This window comes from Malania oleifera, chromosome 6 (genome assembly GCF_029873635.1).
Source record: "Malania oleifera isolate guangnan ecotype guangnan chromosome 6, ASM2987363v1, whole genome shotgun sequence".
Classification (NCBI taxonomy): Eukaryota; Viridiplantae; Streptophyta; class Magnoliopsida; order Santalales; family Ximeniaceae; genus Malania; species Malania oleifera.
In genome coordinates, this window is record NC_080422.1 from 109,486,063 (window position 1) to 109,504,835 (window position 18,773).

The following is an 18,773-nucleotide window of genomic DNA, read 5'->3' on the forward strand; positions in this document are numbered from 1 at the left end:
CCGGGTTGACTCGAGATCCAGCTTCACGACCCGGATCTGACCCGCCTGTGCATACCCAGTCACGCCAGCCTCACCACGTCAACGCCACGCCAGCGAGAGCCATGTCAGCCGGAGACACCATGTCAGCGAGCGCCACGTTAGAAGGCCACTGACACGTCATTAAGTGGGCCCCATTGCCATGTCAGCACCGTGTCAGTCGGTGGGCCCGCTGCCACACAGTAGGTGGAACCCACTGCCACGTCAGCGCCGCGTAAGCAGTTGCCACGTCAGTGCCACGTCAGCAGTTTGACCAGGGTTTTTGATTGTTCCGGATCCATCCGTGCTATCCATTTGAGCTAATTCCATCTCTAGATTAGTGAATCGATATGTCGAATGAAAAGAGCTCAAAAATTGAAATGTTCAACAGGAACAATTTCGGTTTCTAGAAGATGCAGATAGAAGACTATTTGTTTGGGAAGGAATTGCACTTACCATTGAAGGGTAAGCCAACATCCATGAACGAGGACGAGTGGGAGTTGCTTGATTGAAAAGCCCTTGGAGCCATCAAAATGACATTGTTGAAATCTGTGGCGTTAAATATCAAGCATATAACATCCACCAAGTCTCTGATGGATGTGCTCTCTAATATGTACGAGCAGCCTTCAGCCGCAAACAAGGTACATCTTATGAAAAGACTATTTATGATGAACATGTCTGTAGTTGATAATTTCAGCAGGCATCTAAATAACTTCAATAAGTTGTCTGATCAACTTGCCTCAGTCGGGATAACGTTTGATAATGAGATTCGAGCTCTACTGATTCTCAGTCAGTTGCCTGAAAATTGGAATGGTGTCGTCACTGCCATCAATAGCTCCGCAGGAAAATCGAAGCTTGTATACGATGAGGTCGTCAGCATGATTTTAAAGGAGGAAATAAGAATGCAGCCAAACCATAGCTCCAATTCGAGTTCAGCCTTGAACATGGAGAGTCGAGGCAGAGGAAACAGGCATGGATGATCAAACAACCACGGTAGGTCTAGGCCTAGGCGGTCTCAATCCAAAAATCCCAGAGGTACTCAGGACACGGGTTCTTAGAGCAATAAAGTCATTAAGTGCTGGAATTGTGGAAAAACTGGTCATTTCAGGAACCAGTGTAGGAGTCAGAAGAAAGAATTCGAGATAAGGGTAAAGACAGAAGCAAATATTGCTTCCGAGAATGATGAGATGTTGATATGCTCTTTGGAGAGCAAGCAGGAGTCTTGGGTCTTAGACTCCGGAGCCTCATTTCATGCCACATGCTTTAGAGATTGCCTAGAGGAGTACACACCAGGTAATTTTGGTAAGATGTACCTTAGCAACGATCAACCTTACGACATAACTGGCAAGGGAGTTGTGAAGATCAATATAAAACGGGTCAGTATGGAAGTTGAAGGATGTCAGGTATATTCTAGACCTGAGAAAGAATTTAATCTCAGTAGGTCAGCTGGCAGATGAGGGATACACGACGAAATTCATTGGCAATGAATGAAAAGTTTCAAAGGATGTACTAACGATTGTGTGAGGTAAGAAAAGCGGAACACTTTTTCTAACCTCTAATGCCTCCATGTCTATTTTAGTTGCTATAGGAAATGACGACAGCAACATCTGACACCAACGACTTGGTCACATGAGCGAGAAGGGACTCAGGGTGATGCACTCAAAGGAAAAATTGAGTGGTCTACAGTCAGTGCAGGTTGACATGTGTGAGAATTGTATAGTCAGGAAACAGAAGATGGTTAGTTTCCAGATAAACATCCATGAATGTGTTGGGACACATCAGCAGAATACCGAGAATCCTCAGGTGGAGGAACTAGTGGAGTAGATCGTCGCACCACCATCTCCTACTCCAGCTTCGGAGCTTAGGAGATCTACTCGGTCTCATATACCAGACGGAAGGTATATTGATTACTTACTTCCTGCAGATGGAGGAGAGCCCGAATGCTATAATGAAGCATGTCAGGTGGCAGATATGAGCAAGTGGGAGCTTGCGATGAAGGATGAGATGAAGTCCCTCACCTCCAATAGAACGTGGAAGTTGCCCAAAGGCCTTCATAACAAGTGAGTGTACAGAATCGAAGAGGAGCATGACGGCTCCAGAAGGTACAAGCCTCGGTTGGTAGTCAAAGACTTTGAGCAGAAGGACAAGATTGACTACACTGGCATTTTTACACCAGTTGTGAAGATGACAGCCATCAGATTATACCGCAGAAATCGAGTAGACAGGAAGGTGGTGACTACAGAGAAGCTGAAGTTATGCTCAACTTCAGTTGGTCTTCATGCTTGAAGACGTATATTTTGAGCACATCATTTATTCATGATACTCTGGTTGAGGAGGTGTCTCTGTCTCCAAGTGGGAGATTGTTAGAGATGGAACCAGAAGACAGCCAAGAGATGACGCTTTGCTAAGTCAGAAAACGCGTGAATTTATTCTCTATTTATCTCTTGATTATAAACTTCCAATTTGTGATTAATTTGTAATTGATTTGTATTTAATCATGATGTAAATTCCAAGCCTATATAAAGAGGGCTGTGGAAAGTGATACAGCATAGTGTAGAGACAGCACAGCATAGCACAGTGCAGAGAGAGCATAGAGAGTGCAAAGAGGGCTAAGAGGAAGGAGGGAGGGAGGGAGAGAGAGAGAGAGAGAGAATTGTAACATTTCCGGTGAGTTATTGAATAGTTGGTGTGTGCTCCGTGGACGTAAGTCGTTATTGACCGAACCACGTAAAATTCTTGGTGTCACTTTGATTTGGATGCTCACAGGTTCCTAACAATAGTATGCTCTGAAATAAGTCTAGTAGAAATCCCAATGAATGTTTATGTTTTTCCGCAACATTTTCATTTTAGTTATGTATGATTTATACCCGTATGTCCCTGTTTAGGGCGAGTTGTCTATGTATGTTTAGCAGGTACAAGTATTCTGTATTTGTGTTAACGGTACTGATCCGTATCAAGGGCTGGGTCATTACAATGTCGGTATAGTTGCATTTAGTACTAGCGTAAGTACTGGATTATGGTTGGGTTGTAGTGCTCGGTTTTGTAGACATCGGGGCTTTGTTTTGTATTATAAGACCTAGATGTTGGGTTTGTATAGACTCTAGTATGGTATGACATGTTTATATAGTTTGACTATTTTCCGTTGTGTAAACTCTGTTGGTAAATGTGATTAGTGTGTATGGGAATCCCACGGGGTCGGACCCTTATTCATTATAGTATCATTCGTGTTTAATATGATACATGGACAGGTTAGGTTACTAAATCACCCCTAGGGCCCATTGTCGGGTTCAGGGCATGACAGAAATTGAATGAAAATTGATTTGATTCATTCCTCTTGATTCCTTTCCATTCATACATACTAAGTTATACTACATAGTTATGCGCTAAATTCATTCATTAAGCAAAACCAATAAGGTAAAACAAGCTTAGTAAATCTTTACGAGTAAAATTCTTATACAAATAAGGGTCACCGAGGTTCAAGTTGAGTGATGGAGCCATCATTTGAACATATTTTTTTCTGGGAGGAATTTGTGTCTCCCCCATCTTCACCTGTCTTTGTTGAAAAAGCGGGCCTTCTAGGAGTATTGATGGCTGCAATTTCATTTTTGAGCATTGAATATACTTCCAACATGGATGGTCTGTCCTCCCCTTTCTCCTGAACACACAACAAAGCTACTTGCAAGCATTTTAGGAGTTTACATGATGAGGTTGAATCATCCAATGCCGGATCCATGACCGCCATGCCATTGCCATCTTTCCACAGCTCGTATGCCTGAAATATAATTCGTTTTTATGCAGTCTTAGTTCACATGCCAAAATTTAGACTACAGCGATCGGTCATGGGAAATCCAGCATGTCAAATTAGCTTACGTATTCTAGGAGGATTAAGTTCTTGTACCGGCCGTAGAAGCACGTATTCCTCTTGCCACTTATGATTAGCAGAAGTAGAACTCCGAAGCTATAAATGTCATATTTTGTGGAGTATATACCTCTTTTCACATACTCAGGAGGAACATACCCGCTGCATTGTGTTAATCCAAAAATTTTTAAAAGGACAAAATAAAAATCAGAAAACAAAATAGCCCCAACAATTAAAACATGTTAGAGGAAAAACAGCATTAGGAGGCAGTAACTTACTATGTTCCAACAATTCGACCCGTGTTTGCTTCGTGCTCATCCTTCTGGAAAATTCTAGCCAAACCAAAATCTGATATCTTGGGCTTCATCTCACTGTCCAGTAAAATGTTGCTAGCTTTCAAATCTCTGTGAATTATTGGCAACCTTGAGTACTCTTGGAGATATAAAAGCCCATGAATAATCCCCTCAATGATTTGAACACGCTTTTTCCAATCTAGCAATTTACCTCTGATGGGATCTGCATGAATTAATTATATTGATGAACTAACAATTGCTTTCTTAAGTAGTTAACTAACATCTACCAAAGAGAAAGGGACAAGGACAAGACGAGGATGAGGAGGAACCTAGAGGACAGGTGTGATGCAGTTTCTCAATGCGTTCGAGAGGCACCCATGCTATGGTAAAAACTGGGGCTACTCACAATTTTTGTCTCATAGGGTGAAGCATAGAGGCACAACTTGAAACTAGATAAGGACTTACGACACGTGAATGTAGTAAACTCCACAACACAACACCTACACTCAGATAGTCAGGGTTGCCAAACAAATTCTGTTGAAGCTTGGTGAGTGGGCTGGAAATGTGAATTTTACCGCCATTTCAATGGATGATTTGCAAGTTATACCTGGAATGGAATTCTTGTAAGAGGTTGTGTCGGGGGGCAGAGGGCGCAGCATTTGCCTGTTCCCTCCACCTAATGGTCACCCACCATTGCATGGTACAAGATGTGGCAAAAAAAAAGACAAAGAAGGGTTTGAGAAGGGGTGAATAAACTTATCTTGCTTCATTGGTGCTGGATGAAGACATAGGACAAGAGCTAGTTGTGAAGAAATATCTGAACGAGGAGAAGAGACTCTGAATGTGAAGAAACAGCTGAGCGAGAGAGGAAAAAATTCTGAATCTTATTTCTGATTTACAAAAAATTACAGCAACTGAAATATATATACGAGTCTGAAAAACTAACAAACTAAAAAATAACAAACTGAAATTAAGTTACAATGAAAGCTGTAAATCTAACTGAAAAACACAGCTGGCAGCTAATTTGTTTAACACTCCCCCTCAAGATGGATGGGATTGAGTATGAACATCAATTACACCCATCTTGGAAAGTAATGAAGCAAAAGAATGAAGTCCAAGAGGTTTCGTGAAGATGTCTGCTAGCTGATTTTGTGAAGTAACTTGCAAAGTCTTGATAACACCAGCTTGTAATTTTTCCCGAACTATATGGCAGTCTATTTCTATATGTTTTGTTCTCTCATGGAATACCGGATTAGCAGCGATATGTAATGCTGCTTGATTGTCACAAAAAATCAAAGCTGGTTTTGTATGTTCAATCTTTAAATCTTTGAGTAATGAAATCAGCCAAGTTACTTCGCAGACGGTAGTAGCCATGGATCTATATTCCGATTCTGCAGATGATCTAGAAACTGTCTTCTGTTTCTTAGACTTCCATGAAACTAAAGAATTTCCCAAGAAAACACAGTAACCTGTGACGGATCTTCTCGTTTCAATGCAACCTGCCCAATCTGAATCACAAAAGGCCTTCAACTGCAAGTCTGAAGAAGCTGAAAAAAATAGACCCTGACCTGGAGTAGCTTTAATATATCTCAGCACCCGATATGCTGCAGTTAAGTGAGGTACCCTTGGCTTGTCTATGAACTGACTTAGAACTTGAACCGCATAGGATAAATCTGGCCTTGTAATGGTTAGATACAACATCCTCCCAATTAATCTTCTGTAGGCAGTGGGATCTTCAAGTAAATTCCCTTCTTCTGTAGTTAATTTCAGGTTTTGCTTCATAGGGAATTTGACTGCCTTAGAGCCTATATAACCTGAATCTTTAAGAATGTCCAAGGCATATTTCCTTTGACAGATGGAAATGCCTCTTTTAGACCTTGCTAATTCTATTCCCAAGAAGTACTTCAATTCTCCTAGATCTTTAATTTTAAATTTGTCATGTAGAAAGTGTGTCAAATCCTTAAACTCCTGTAAATCATTTCCTGCCAAAATCACATCATCTACATATACTAAGAGAGCAGTGTATGACTCACCATTACCCTTGGTGAAAAGAGAATAATCTGCAAGTGACTGTTTGTAACCAAATTCTGTCAAAGAAGTGGATAATTTGGAGTACCATTGTCGTGATGCTTGCTTAAGCCCATAAAGAGACTTGTTTAGCTTGCATACAATATTCTCCCCCTTGCTATCAAATCCAGGAGGCACACGCATATAAACTTCTTCATGAAGATCTCCATGAAGAAAAGCATTATTGACATCTAACTGATGAAGATGCCAGCCTTTGATAGCAGCAATGGATAGGATGCAGCGAACACTAACCAACTTAGCAACAGGACTGAAAGTCTCTGTGTAGTCCAAGCCTGCTTGCTGCGTGAAACCTTTGGCAACAAGTCGAGCTTTGGGCCTTTCAACAGTGCCATCAGAATTGAACTTAATTTTGTAAACCCATTTATTATCAAGCAACTTTCCCAGGAGGCAACTCAGTCAAGGTCCAAGTGTGATTGTCTTCTAGAGCCTTGATTTCAGCAGCCATTGCTTTCCTCCATTCAGGATGAAGAACTGCCTCTTTATAAGATTGAGGTTCAATGAGATTGGTAACCGAGGACACAAAAGCTTGATGAGCAAGAGAAAGATTGGAAGTGGATATGTAAGGATGAATGTCATGAGGACAACCTGGACCAACAACAGTGGCAGAGCAGGAATGATTTTTCAGAGGCAGAGAACAATGATAATCCTGGAGATAGGAAGGAGATCGAATTTGTCTGGAAGATTTTCTCAAAGGAACAGAAGGAATAGAAACATTGAAATCAGTTGGAGAATCAATAGAAGCTTCAATTGGATCTGATGTAATATTTGGATTGTGAGAAGATGGAGCAGATGTGAATGAATTTGGACTGACAATGGAAGTAGAAGAATATGGAAAAGACATAGAGGTTGATAGAATGGGATGAGGAATATCAGAGGAATGATTATGTGAAAAATTCTGAAAAGGAAAAATATGCTCATGAAACACAACATCTCGAGATATGAATATTTTTTGAGTGTGTGGATCAAACAATTTATAGCCTTTCACAGAATGAGGATAACCAACAAATATGCAAGACTTTGCTCTAGGATCAAATTTGGTCCTACCATGTGAAATAGTAGATGCAAAACAAAGACAACCGAAAACTTTAAGATGAGAATAACAAGGAATTTTATGAAACAACATCTCAAAAGGAGATTTGTTATTGAGAATTGGAGTAGGTAATCTGTTAATGAGGTAAACTGCAGTCAAAACACACTCACCCCAGAAATGAAGAGGTAAATTGGATTGAAATCGAAGAGATCTAGCAACGGCAAGAATGTGTTGATGCTTTCGTTCAACAACACCATTTTGCTGTGGTGTATAAACACAAGATTTTTGATGAACAATGCCTTTGGAAATAAAAAAATTAGGCATGTGAAACTCTGCACCATTATCAGTACGTATGGATTGTACAGTAGTATGAAACTGATTTTCAACAAAAGTAACAAAAGACTGCAAGTAAAAACTGGCTTGTGTCTTAGATTGCATTAAGTATAACCAAGTGCATCGGGTATGATCATCAACAATGGTCAGAAAATACCTTGCACCATCAATTGATTTAGTAGAGAAAGGTCCCCAAATATCACAATGCACAAGTTGAAAAGCTACTGAACACTTATTATTGCTGTTGGAAAATGACAACCTCTGCTGTTTAGCAAGAGGACAGATATTACAATGGCTAGAATTTGATTCTTTTATTTCAGGGACAGATTTATGCAGCAAATCTAGTCTAGGCTTGGATGGATGTCCTAATCTATAATGCCAGACATCAAAATCAAAAGTTTTGGCAGGAAATGAAACAGGTTCAGTGAGTAAGCTATTATTATTGAAAGCTGTATTGGAAACCGACATAGCTGAATGTTTATTGAGGAGATGATAGAGACCTGCCTTCTCTTCACCCAATCCAATCATCCTCCATTTCTGTAGGTCCTGTATGAAGCAATATTTTCCATGAAAAATGATACAACAAGAAATGGATTTAAGAAGTTTACTAGCTGAGATTAGATTATAAGCAAAAGAAGGAACAACAAGAACATCGGTGAGTAGCAAATTAGATGTTAAACGAATTGTTCCAATGTGTGTAACAGGAACAAGAGCACCAGTAGGCAATTTCATAGATGTGTTGATGGAAGTTGTTATGGTAGTGAGAGAATGGACAGAATTTACCATATGATCAGTGGCTCCGGTGTCAATAATCCATGTGAGACTAATTTTCTTTCTGCCTTGAGTGCAAACAACAGATGAACAAGAAGGAATACCTGTCATTGTAGAGAAGAGATGATCTTCAGAAAAAGATCTTGTACTGTGAGTAAAAGGTCCAGTAACTTGAGCAACTGAAGGCTGTGGCTGTATTTCAGGTGAAGGATGCATAATTGCCATGATCTGCCTAAGTTGTTCTTGAGTGAATGGAAGTTGCTGCACTTCACTGGATTGCTCAGTGTTGGTTGTCAAGATTACTTGATTTGCTAAAGAAGCATTGTGCTTGTACCTTGACTTATAGCTTGGAGGATACCCATGTAATTTGTAACATTTTTCAGCCATGTGTCCTAGAAGTCCACAGTGAGAACACACAGGTCTGTCTTTCTTGCCATAACTCTGTTTATTCCTTTGATTTCCTGTAGCTCTTCCTAGCATAGCAATTGGTTCAGTAACAATCACTGAACTAATCTCCCTTTGCCTCTCTTCTTGCACAAGCAATGCAAACACCTTGTTTATAGGAGGTAAGGGATTGCTTAGAAGAATTTGACTTTTAATATGACCATATGACTCATTCAGGCCCATCAAGAATTTCATTACATAATCTTGATTCTGATAATCAACCAAGATTTTCAAAGAAGCAGGAGATGTTTCAGGAATTGGCCTGTAACTCATCAGTTCTTCCCACAAAGACTTTAATTGTGTGAAGTAATCAATAATATTCATCTGACCTTGTGTCAAATTAGAAATGGATTGCTGTAGCTGAAAGATCCTTGGTCCATTAGTCAAGGAGAATCGATCTTCAAGTTCAATCCATATATCCCTTGCTGATTTGATGAACATCACACTGGAATAGACATCGTCAGACAGTGAATTAAGAATCCATGATTTCACAGTGTCGTTACCTCGTTTCCAGGTGGCATAATTCACATCAGAAGAGAGAGGAACTTCCAGAGTTCCATCAATGAATCCCCGCTTGTTTTTGGCGCTCAGTGCCATTGTTACACACATGCTCCATGTCTGAAAATTGTCTCGAGTAAGAACCTTATTTACTAGATGCAGGTTTGGACCATCACTGCTTTGGAAGTAATAAGGGTTTGAGCTCGGATCAACATTAGAGTTGACAGGAGAACAAGAAGTATCCGAAGGAGTTGCAGAGGAAGCCATGAGAGAAGAATTTCTCTAATGCTCTGATACCATGTGAAGAAATATCTGAACGAGGAGAAGAGACTCTGAATGTGAAGAAACAGCTGAGCGAGAGAGGAAAAAATTCTGAATCTTATTTCTGATTTACAAAAAATTACAGCAACTGAAATATATATACAAGTCTGAAAAACTAACAAACTAAAAAATAACAAACTGAAATTAAGTTACAATGAAAGCTGTAAATCTAACTGAAAAACACAGCTGGCAGCTAATTTGTTTAACACTAGTGCCTACTGCTATCTAAGATGTGTTAAAAGAGTACCACGTTGTGATGTCCGATAAGCTACCACATAACCTGCCTCTATGAGGTTCAAAACATAATATCAAATTGTTACCAAAGGTGAAGCCCCTGTTGGAGGACCATATTAAATGGTGATTCTAGAGTTATCAAAAGTATAGAAGGTGAAGCTCCCTGCTAAAGAGCCACACCAACTGCCTAGACAAAAATTCTATTAAAAAAAAAAAAAGAGCCATACCAAGTGATGCCTTCAGAGTTGGAGAACTACGGAAACAACTTGATGAGTTACTTGTAGTGATCCAGAGGGATAATGAGAGCATAATGTGTGTGGATTACTGTGTGCTCAACAAAGTGACTCTGCACAACAAATACCCCATTCAATTGACATTAGTTAAGTCATGCCAAGTATTTCACTAAACTTAACTGTCGTTAGACTACAATTAGGTGAGGACAGCAGAAGATGATGAACCGAAAACTACTTGCGCTACATATAGTATAGGACTGATGAATTTCTTTGTCATGCTCTTTGGGTTATGATAACTCTAGAAGAATTGAAAACTGTTTTCATACAGAGGAATGATGGTATGAACACTCGACTCAGGTTTACTTTAATGCTTGCTTACTACTTTTATGTAATTTGTATTTGATGCTTGTGAACTTGTTCATGAGGTGAATCCAGGGTTTACTTTCATCTGATTAGTTAAGTTTGTGTTTACAACTACTGCTGCACGGCCCTTAACACAAAGTTAAGTGTTCTGCCCATGACACTTGCACATGGCAGAGGTGTTAATCCTCCATAACAAAAAGCCTGAGGAAATGAGCAGCAGTTGTGGGTCAGCTAGCCGATGCCTGCCATGCAGCCTGCGCATGTCTCATTCTCTTCCTCAATCACTCCTCTCTCCCCAAAAATCTCTTACCGAATTGAGTGATGAAGTCTGGGAGAGACCTCTTGCAGGCCTTGGAGCATATCAAGTGGCAAGACGATTTTTGGCAGCAACACAGACCTTTTATGGAACTTATTTAGGCGCTTTTATTCTATTTTTCTCTTTTTTGGGGAGGTGGCAGTGTTAGCAGCTTATTTATGTGCTTCTTTGAGAACATGCTACAGTGTGTTGTGAAGGGCAGTGTCATCATTCATCATTTTGCCGAAGGACATAGAACATGAAATTACAATTTTTTTGGTAATGACAATAGAGCCTCTTGCACTATGGTGAGAAGGATTTGATTAGTTACCAAAAGATACTGCAAAAAATAAGAAATAACTTTCCAGCAATCCTTGTTATATTCTTTTAGTCTAAGGAGTCATTTCAAGAAAGCACCACTTTCTGTGCCAGCATTTAAAACAGGGCTGTTCAAAACTCACTCCCAAGAAATATAACTTGCCACCCAGCAACCAGTAAAACAGCTCAGAAGCTCAAAAATGTTGAATGACCCCATGCTGCATTTAGGAATGGAGCTGAAGCCTTGCATTTGGAATTGTGAAGGATTTGACAAAACACAATTTGAAATAATATTGAGTTTTGTGTGAACCCAGGATTCAAAATCCAAGGCTCCATTTCCATATCTCATGCATTAGAAATCCAAGGTCATATTGTTATAATTTGCTCAGATAACTAAAATTGAAAGCATTAGAGATTGCATACCATAAAGGTAGAAATCCAAGCTTTTGTTTGGCATATACTCATAGATCAGCATCTTTTCTTCCCTTTCAATGCAAAAGCCCAGAACTCTAACTAGATTGACATGCTGTAGTTTCGCAGTCAGCATAACCTCATTTTTGAACTCCTCCAGCCCTTGTGCTGAAGTTTTTGACAGCCTCTTCACCGCTATTTCACACCCCTCGTGTAATTTTCCCTGGAAAAGAAAGAGAAACCCATTGTTTGTATTTGCTGCAAAATACTTCATAGACTTTAGTGATATTCCCCCCCTCCCCCACCTTTCCCTAGTAGATGATGTACCAATACTTTCATTATTATCGCATCTATACTCTGCTAACAATCAATTTGTTGTAAACCTATTGACGTTTGCATGCTCAAAATTCTAATCTACTCCAGTGTTGGGCTTTTGTGGAGCCTAGTTACGTTAAATCTGGGTGATGACCCGACCTTTCTTTAATGAGAGATTTCTACCCTACTCTAGTGATTAGGGTTAAGTGGTCGCACTTCGCGAGAGAGCGAGAGGGAGAGCATTGTACCGCCGCACTCTCCGTATTTTTTTCTGGATAATAGTGAAATCCATGCAACTCCAAGTCTCCATGGATGTAGGCAAAATTGCCAAACCACGTAAATACTATCTTATGCGTGTGATTGATTTTTCTTTGGCGTGTATTCTTTCTTTATTTTGTTTCTCACAGGTTTCGGGAATTTGTTTTTAATTCCCAACATCCAGGATTTGTGGAATAGTAAACCACCAAACTATCTTACAGAAAACGATGCATATAGAAACTGAAAATGAAGCTTCTAGTGAAATAATTAATCAAAGTAATAGTTGGAGACATGAAAAATTGGTCTTTGTGAAGAGGAATTCAGCCAATTTCTCAAAGAACAAAAATTATTTTACACATGTAGTTACCTTACAGCCTTAGAGAAAACATCAAAATACAATGTAGTTTGGTACATGTAGATTTAGTAACAGCAAACTAGCACAAATAAAATAAAATCAAAGGTTCATACATATAGTAAAAATTGTATGCAGTTGACCGCATCCATTACTTAAAATTTAATAGGTGCTTACAAAAGAGCCAGAAAATTTACAAGTATCAATAAGTTCACGGCTAAGGTCCCTTAATGACAGAAGTTGTCAAAAAACTCAAAGGTGTATCATTTTGAATCAAGTACATAGACTAATAGAATCAAGATCATATAAATTCTCATCATCTTATAGAGATTACTCCAATTTATGTTACTTAGTTACTGCCATAGCTTCTACATACCCAGGTACTTCATAGAGATTTCTCCAATGTCCTTAACTGAGTTACTGCAATTAATTGACTTATTCCAGAATACATCTGAAATTCACACTCCCAAAAAAAAAAAAAAAAAAAGACAAACAAATAATATGGTCTGAAAACCAAATATTACCTTGTAAACAGGTCCATATCCACCCTCCCCAAGCTTATTGTCAACTGAAAAGTTATTTGTTGCAGCTTCAATGATAGCAAAGCTAAAAGCTTGAAGATGAGGATCATCATTGCTATCAGGATTTTCCAAAGGTCCCAACCATACCTCATCTGTAGCCATCATTCCTGTAAAGACAGAGGGAAAGAGCACAAGGAGAAATGCTAGTGTCTGCATTACATATAAATTAGGAATTCTACTCATTTTTCATGAAATAGACGACAAAATACAGAACTTTTAGAAAAGCACCTTTGGATTTGAGCAGTCTCCGTCGTAGGTAAAACACCGTGAGGCAAGGAAGCAGAATACCCATAGCAACTGAGAGCACAATAATCACCAACAATCGGTGCCTGTTTTGAGGATGTTTACCATCAACTTGAGCTGTAACCGTAGTTCATGATCATTAGCGAGAAATATAGGTTCTACAGACTCATATCAAGAATTTCTCAAGTAAAATAGTCATATTATACGCCAGTTGGTTTACCAATGTATCAATCGATGTGGTAATTAAACTCCAATCTCTTCTGTTTTTAGTCACTCTATGTGACAACCTCCCACCGTTCGCATATAATGCAATATATTTCATGAAAAGTCAGCTAAGTTCCATGAAGAGAAGAATCATCATTCCAATAGAAAAAAAAAAAAAAAAAGGCGTCGTCATAACTATGAGGGTTTGATAAAGTTAAGAGGCAAACTCAGATTTTGCCAAAATTAGTTGCTTCAGTTTTGTTAAGAAATCAACAGTATGAGGGTGCTTTGAGAGTTTAAAAGTTAATTTCAATGAGCTAAAGGTGCGATAATGATAAATTTCTTGAGACCAAAAATGTCTTCATCCTCAATTGCCTTCAATCTCCGCAAAACTACTCTCAACAGCCTAAAAATCCAATCTGATAGTGAAAAAGGCAGCATTATGGACAGAGAAGGCTTTACACACTTAACTATAGCATATGAATAGAAAGACCCATTAAGTAAAATATGCCTGCCTGATCACTTATTTACATTATGAAAGGGAGAAAATTAAAAAAGGAAATACTGATCACAGATAGAATTATTACCTACCAGCAGCCCGAGAAAGCACCCAATTGTCGTCATTGGGGACTTGAAACACATTGTAACCAAGCAAACCTTTCTGCTTTGCATAAGAAACCTTAGCTCTTATGGCCTCCACATCATCATAACCAAGCCAAATTGATCCAATCTTGCAAAAATTTTCTACATATGTAGAGTTGTATACTGGACGAGCTTGATATGTTCGAACGTACCATTTGATTAATGCATAGGCAACGGATCCATCTTGTGTAATACCTGGACCTGATGCAGGTGCACCAAGATCATTGTCTTTGGGGTTCGCAAGTCTCCATGCATAGCCATGGAATGGCAAACCCAAAACCAGCTTGTTTGGTGATAATCCCCTACTTATCCATTCCTTTACACCAAAATCGGTGTTAACCTGACTAGACGGATCATACAGAGCAGCATGGGCACCTGTGAAATTATCTCTTAAAGGCAAATAATAATCATATGCTACAATATGTATCCAATCCAAGTTCTTCTGAATCGATTCGATCGGATAACTAAAAGAGTTGACAGTAGGCAAGTAATGAACAGCCATTGTCAGGATTAGTTTTGTCTTGCCAGATTTCCTCGACTCAGAATCCACAGCGTCTTGCCACTCATAGAAGAGGAATCCTAAGTTAGTCATGTTGGCAGCTGTGGGCGGCAACACCCCTCTGAGGTCTAGGCCATGAAAGCTGTAAAGTCTCGCCGTTCTTATTGAAGACTCAATGAAGGATTTTCTGTGAAGGGGTTGGCTAATCATTGAAGAAAAGACTGCAGTGTCCACAGTTCCTGCCCTGATGGACAAAAGAGGGGTGACAGACGGATTTTTACGCTTCACGACATTGGCAAAGGTGGAGAACTGCTGTTCATCAGATGAGCGGATGGAGAGGTGATAGTTGGAAGAGTTGAGATGAGCAAAACTGCATAGAAGGTGGCTGAAGAGAGCAGAATTGAGGTCGGAGACAGGAAAATTACTGCTGGAGTCCCAGTAACCGGCTTTGATCCATGTTTGTGCGTTTGAAGGGCGCAGTTTAAATGGGAGGGAGAGCAGGAGAAGAAGGGTAATGGTTTTCGTCTCCATATGTTGGGTCTGGCCTAATAGAAAGTGTTGCCTCTTTGTTCATCTCCTGTCAAAACATATCTGGTTATGGACATTCAGCGAAGCCTCCACGTACGTCTGAATAACACCACAATTACGTCGGAAAAATCTTGCCTTGACGTAGTGAAGTTTGGTACGTTGCATACTTTAATACGCGGTGAAGTCAAAACAATAAACTTGTCAAGGGATGTTACGTAAATGATTTGAATACGTCTCTAGCAAATCATTAGGTCTCTGGCACGTTCTTACAATTGGAGGAAGCCTATACATTCATCTCGAATATTTTAGACCAAAATAAAAAAAATTAATTTCTTCACTTTTTTTCTTTCCTTTCTCTAATATTCTTCAAGTTCTATATGGGACCTAAATAAAATAAAGAGAAATGAATTTCTCCACCACGCTCATATATAATAAAAATTTATTAATCATAATCTTCCTTTGATATATAAAAATAATTTTATTCAAAAAAAAAAAAAAAAACTATTGAGGTGTCATGCACATAATGTTTGGATAAACCTTTATAATTTTTGAAATCTTAGGATAGATTATTATATTTTCACTAAAGCTCGGGAGAGATTAGTATCTTTTGTCTAATATTTAATTTGAAGTTGAAATGATTGTACCAATAAGATTATATGATTTGTATAACAATGTGATGGAAGGAAGATGTTCAACAGTAGTTGATACGAAGTTTAAGCTTATAAATATGTTGCGGGGTAAAAAAATGGTTGGAATGCACCTTGACTCTCGTTGACCTGAAATAGGATGAGAAGAGAGGCTTGGAGGACCCGGGGTGTACTCCGGGGGATCTCTCCGATGCCTAAGTAAGAGGAAAGCTTTTAAGGAGGATAAATGCAACAGTAGAGTAGTGTTTTATGACTTACCTTTGCCTGTACTCCAAATCCCTTCTTATAGGAGCTTGAGTTGACCACTGGTTGACTCGGATTTATTGCGTGGGGGCGTGAATCGCTCTCCAGCCATAAGTGCGTGCACCTATTACTCGGTTATAAAGGGCGTTGGCGTGGATCTCTCCTCCTCTTTGTTAGGTTGGAGCTAATCACTCATCAGAAAGTTAGACCTGGAGAAAGTATGAGATAGGCGTTAACCTGTCCTTATTAGCATGATTTATTATAGGCATATCAATTGTCCCCCCCTCAGTTTCAAAATTCTGGATAGAATTTTGAATGATTGTTTGTGTTCGCGTCTTTCCCTTTAGAGATTTTAACACTCCATCGTGTTTGTTTCTCTTTTCTTCACTTTTTTTTTTTTTTTTTTTTTGCAGAATAGTTGAGCAGCTTCGTGCCGAACCGTTTGTGCCAAGCTGTTTTGCCTGAGCTGTTTGTGCCGAACTGTTTGTTTGAGCTGTTTGTGCCGAGCTTTTTGTCTGAGCTTTTTTGTCCGAGCTATTTTTGTCGAAGTTGTTTTGTCCAAGCTGTTTGTCTGAGCTGTTTTTGTGCCGAGCTGTTTTGGCCGAGCTCTTTGGTGAAAGACTCGTGCCGAACCGTTTGTGCCGAGCTGTTTTGCCCGAGCAATTTTTGTCCGAGCTGTTTGGTGAAAGACTCGTGCCGAACCGTTTATGCCGAGCTGTTTGTGCCGAGCTGTTTCTTCTAAACTCTTCGAAGAAGGCTCGTGCCGAACTGTTTGAAGAAGGACTCGTGCCAAGCCGTTTGTGTCGAGCTCTTTCCCCTAAACTCTTCGAGGAAGGCTCGTGCAGAGCTGTTTGTGCCGAGCTCTTCGTGCCGAGCTCTTTGAAGAGAGACTCGTGCCGAGCTGTTCATGTCGAGCTCTTCCTCTAAACTCTTCGCAGAAGGCTCGTGCCGAACTGTTTGAAGAAGGACTCGTGCCGAGCCGTTTGTGTCGAGCTCTTTCCCCCAAACTCTTCGAGGAAGGCTCGTGCCGAGCTCTTCGTGCCGAGCTCTTTGAAGAGAGACTCATAACGAGCTGTTCGTGTCGAGCTCTTTCCTCTAAACTCTTCAAAGAAAGCTCGTGCCGAGCTGTTTGTGCCGAGCTGTTTGTGCCGAGCTCTTCGTGCCATGCTCTTTGAAAAGAGACTCGTGCCGAGCTGTTTGTGCCGAGCTCTTCGTGCAGAGCTCTTTGAAGAGAGACTCGTGCCGACCTAATTAAAGAATGACTCGTGCCGAGCTGTTTCTTCTGAGCTTTTTGAATACTCAGGTCGAACTGTTTGACTCTTTGGGGGAATTAGTCCGACCTGTGTCCTATGGAGGGAAATTGGTTGAGCTATCCAACCCACTCGGCTGTGTGGCATTACAAGTAATGCTCGTTACTTGGGCTTTCCGCCTGATGAGTCGTGCTCATCTGTTGAGTTGTTCTATTTTCACGAGTCCTGCTCGTCAGTTTGGGCCATTCACCTGATGAGTCATGCTCATCTGTTGGGTTGTCTTGGCCTCACGAGTCGTGCTTGTCAGTTTGGGCGATTCGCCTGATGAGTCGTGCTCATCTGTTGGGTTGTTCTGGTCTCACGAGTCGTGCTCGTCAGTTTGGGCCATCCTCCTGATGAGTCGTGCTCATCTGTTGGGTTGATCTGGCCTCACGAGTCGTGCTCGTCATTTTGGGTCGTCCGCCTGATGAGTCGTGCTCATCTGTTAAGTTGCTCTGGCCTCACGAGTCGTGCTCGTCCATTTGGGCCGTCCGCCTGATGAGTCGTGCTCATCTGTTGAGTCATCCTTCGCGTCTATCTCACTTTCTCGAGGAATCGTTGCACGCTTCTGTCCTGCGAGAGATACATAAAAGCAGGTTTTAAATGCGTTCTACCTTGGAAAGTGGGTTGGGGGAAAGCATTATTTATGGTCATCCGTCCAACGTTGTGTCCGAGGCAACTTGGTGTTTTTGAGGTGGCGTTTGTCCTCAGGAAGCCGCGTCTGTGCACTTGTCAGAGACTTTCTGTGTCCTTTGCCTCCCTCGAGACGCAATCCTTCTCGTAAATGAACATTCTCGAGATTCCCGCCACAGGGATTCGTGCCCTCCTCTCTATATAGAGGCCAATGGACTCCTTCATTCCATACTCGTCTTCATTCCAAGAGAACTGCTTCCTTCTCTACTCTTCTCCATTCCACAAGTCCCTTATTTGGTGCTAGGTATGCTTTCCCTCTCTATAGCATTTTTGTCTTGTTGTTCTTCATGTTCTTCGTTGTTCTTGCGCTAGTTTTGTATGTTTGATCTTGTCTTGTAAGATTTCCTAGTTGTTTGTGTGAAATTTTACTGTCTTGATCTGTCTTGGCATCCTTTCTTCTTGATCTTTGCTGTTGCTTGCTCGCTTGATCCTTAGGTTTAAGTTGTGCTTCCTTCAGGCTTGGTTTTTCCTATGGAGACCTCTTCACAGCCATTAAGGGTTCCTACAACAGTTCGGAGCGCTCGTTGTGAGCTCACCTCTTCCGACCTGCAGAATGTTTGTTATTTTTTTGCCATACCATCGAATGTCACTGTTAGGTTACCAACTGCTTCCGAATCAGCTCTTGACCATAAATCCGAGGAGCTCTGCCTCTATACCGATTATCTAGATTTGGGTCTTAAGCTCCCTTTTCCCTCCTTTGTTTCTAACGTATTACGTTTTTATCGCATAGCACCATCTCAACTTGTTCCGAACTCTTATCTTTCGCTCACCTG

General features: G+C 40.4%; 1 protein-coding gene across 1 annotated transcript in view; it reads right to left on the minus strand.

Annotated features, from left to right (window-relative positions):
- Positions 1-3,394: 3,394 nt before the first annotated feature.
- LOC131158764 (uncharacterized) overlaps positions 3,395-18,773 on the minus strand; it is a 51,424-nt gene continuing 36,045 nt past the window's right edge. The window contains exons 16-22 of the mRNA XM_058113618.1: positions 14,051-15,164; positions 13,241-13,372; positions 12,956-13,119; positions 11,519-11,729; positions 4,153-4,390; positions 3,886-4,036; positions 3,395-3,787 (exon numbers count right to left, since the gene is read on the minus strand). Of these exons, the coding sequence (XP_057969601.1) occupies positions 3,482-3,787; positions 3,886-4,036; positions 4,153-4,390; positions 11,519-11,729; positions 12,956-13,119; positions 13,241-13,372; positions 14,051-15,164 (2,316 nt within the window). The 3' untranslated portion in view covers positions 3,395-3,481. The remainder of the gene's footprint in view (positions 3,788-3,885; positions 4,037-4,152; positions 4,391-11,518; positions 11,730-12,955; positions 13,120-13,240; positions 13,373-14,050; positions 15,165-18,773) is intronic.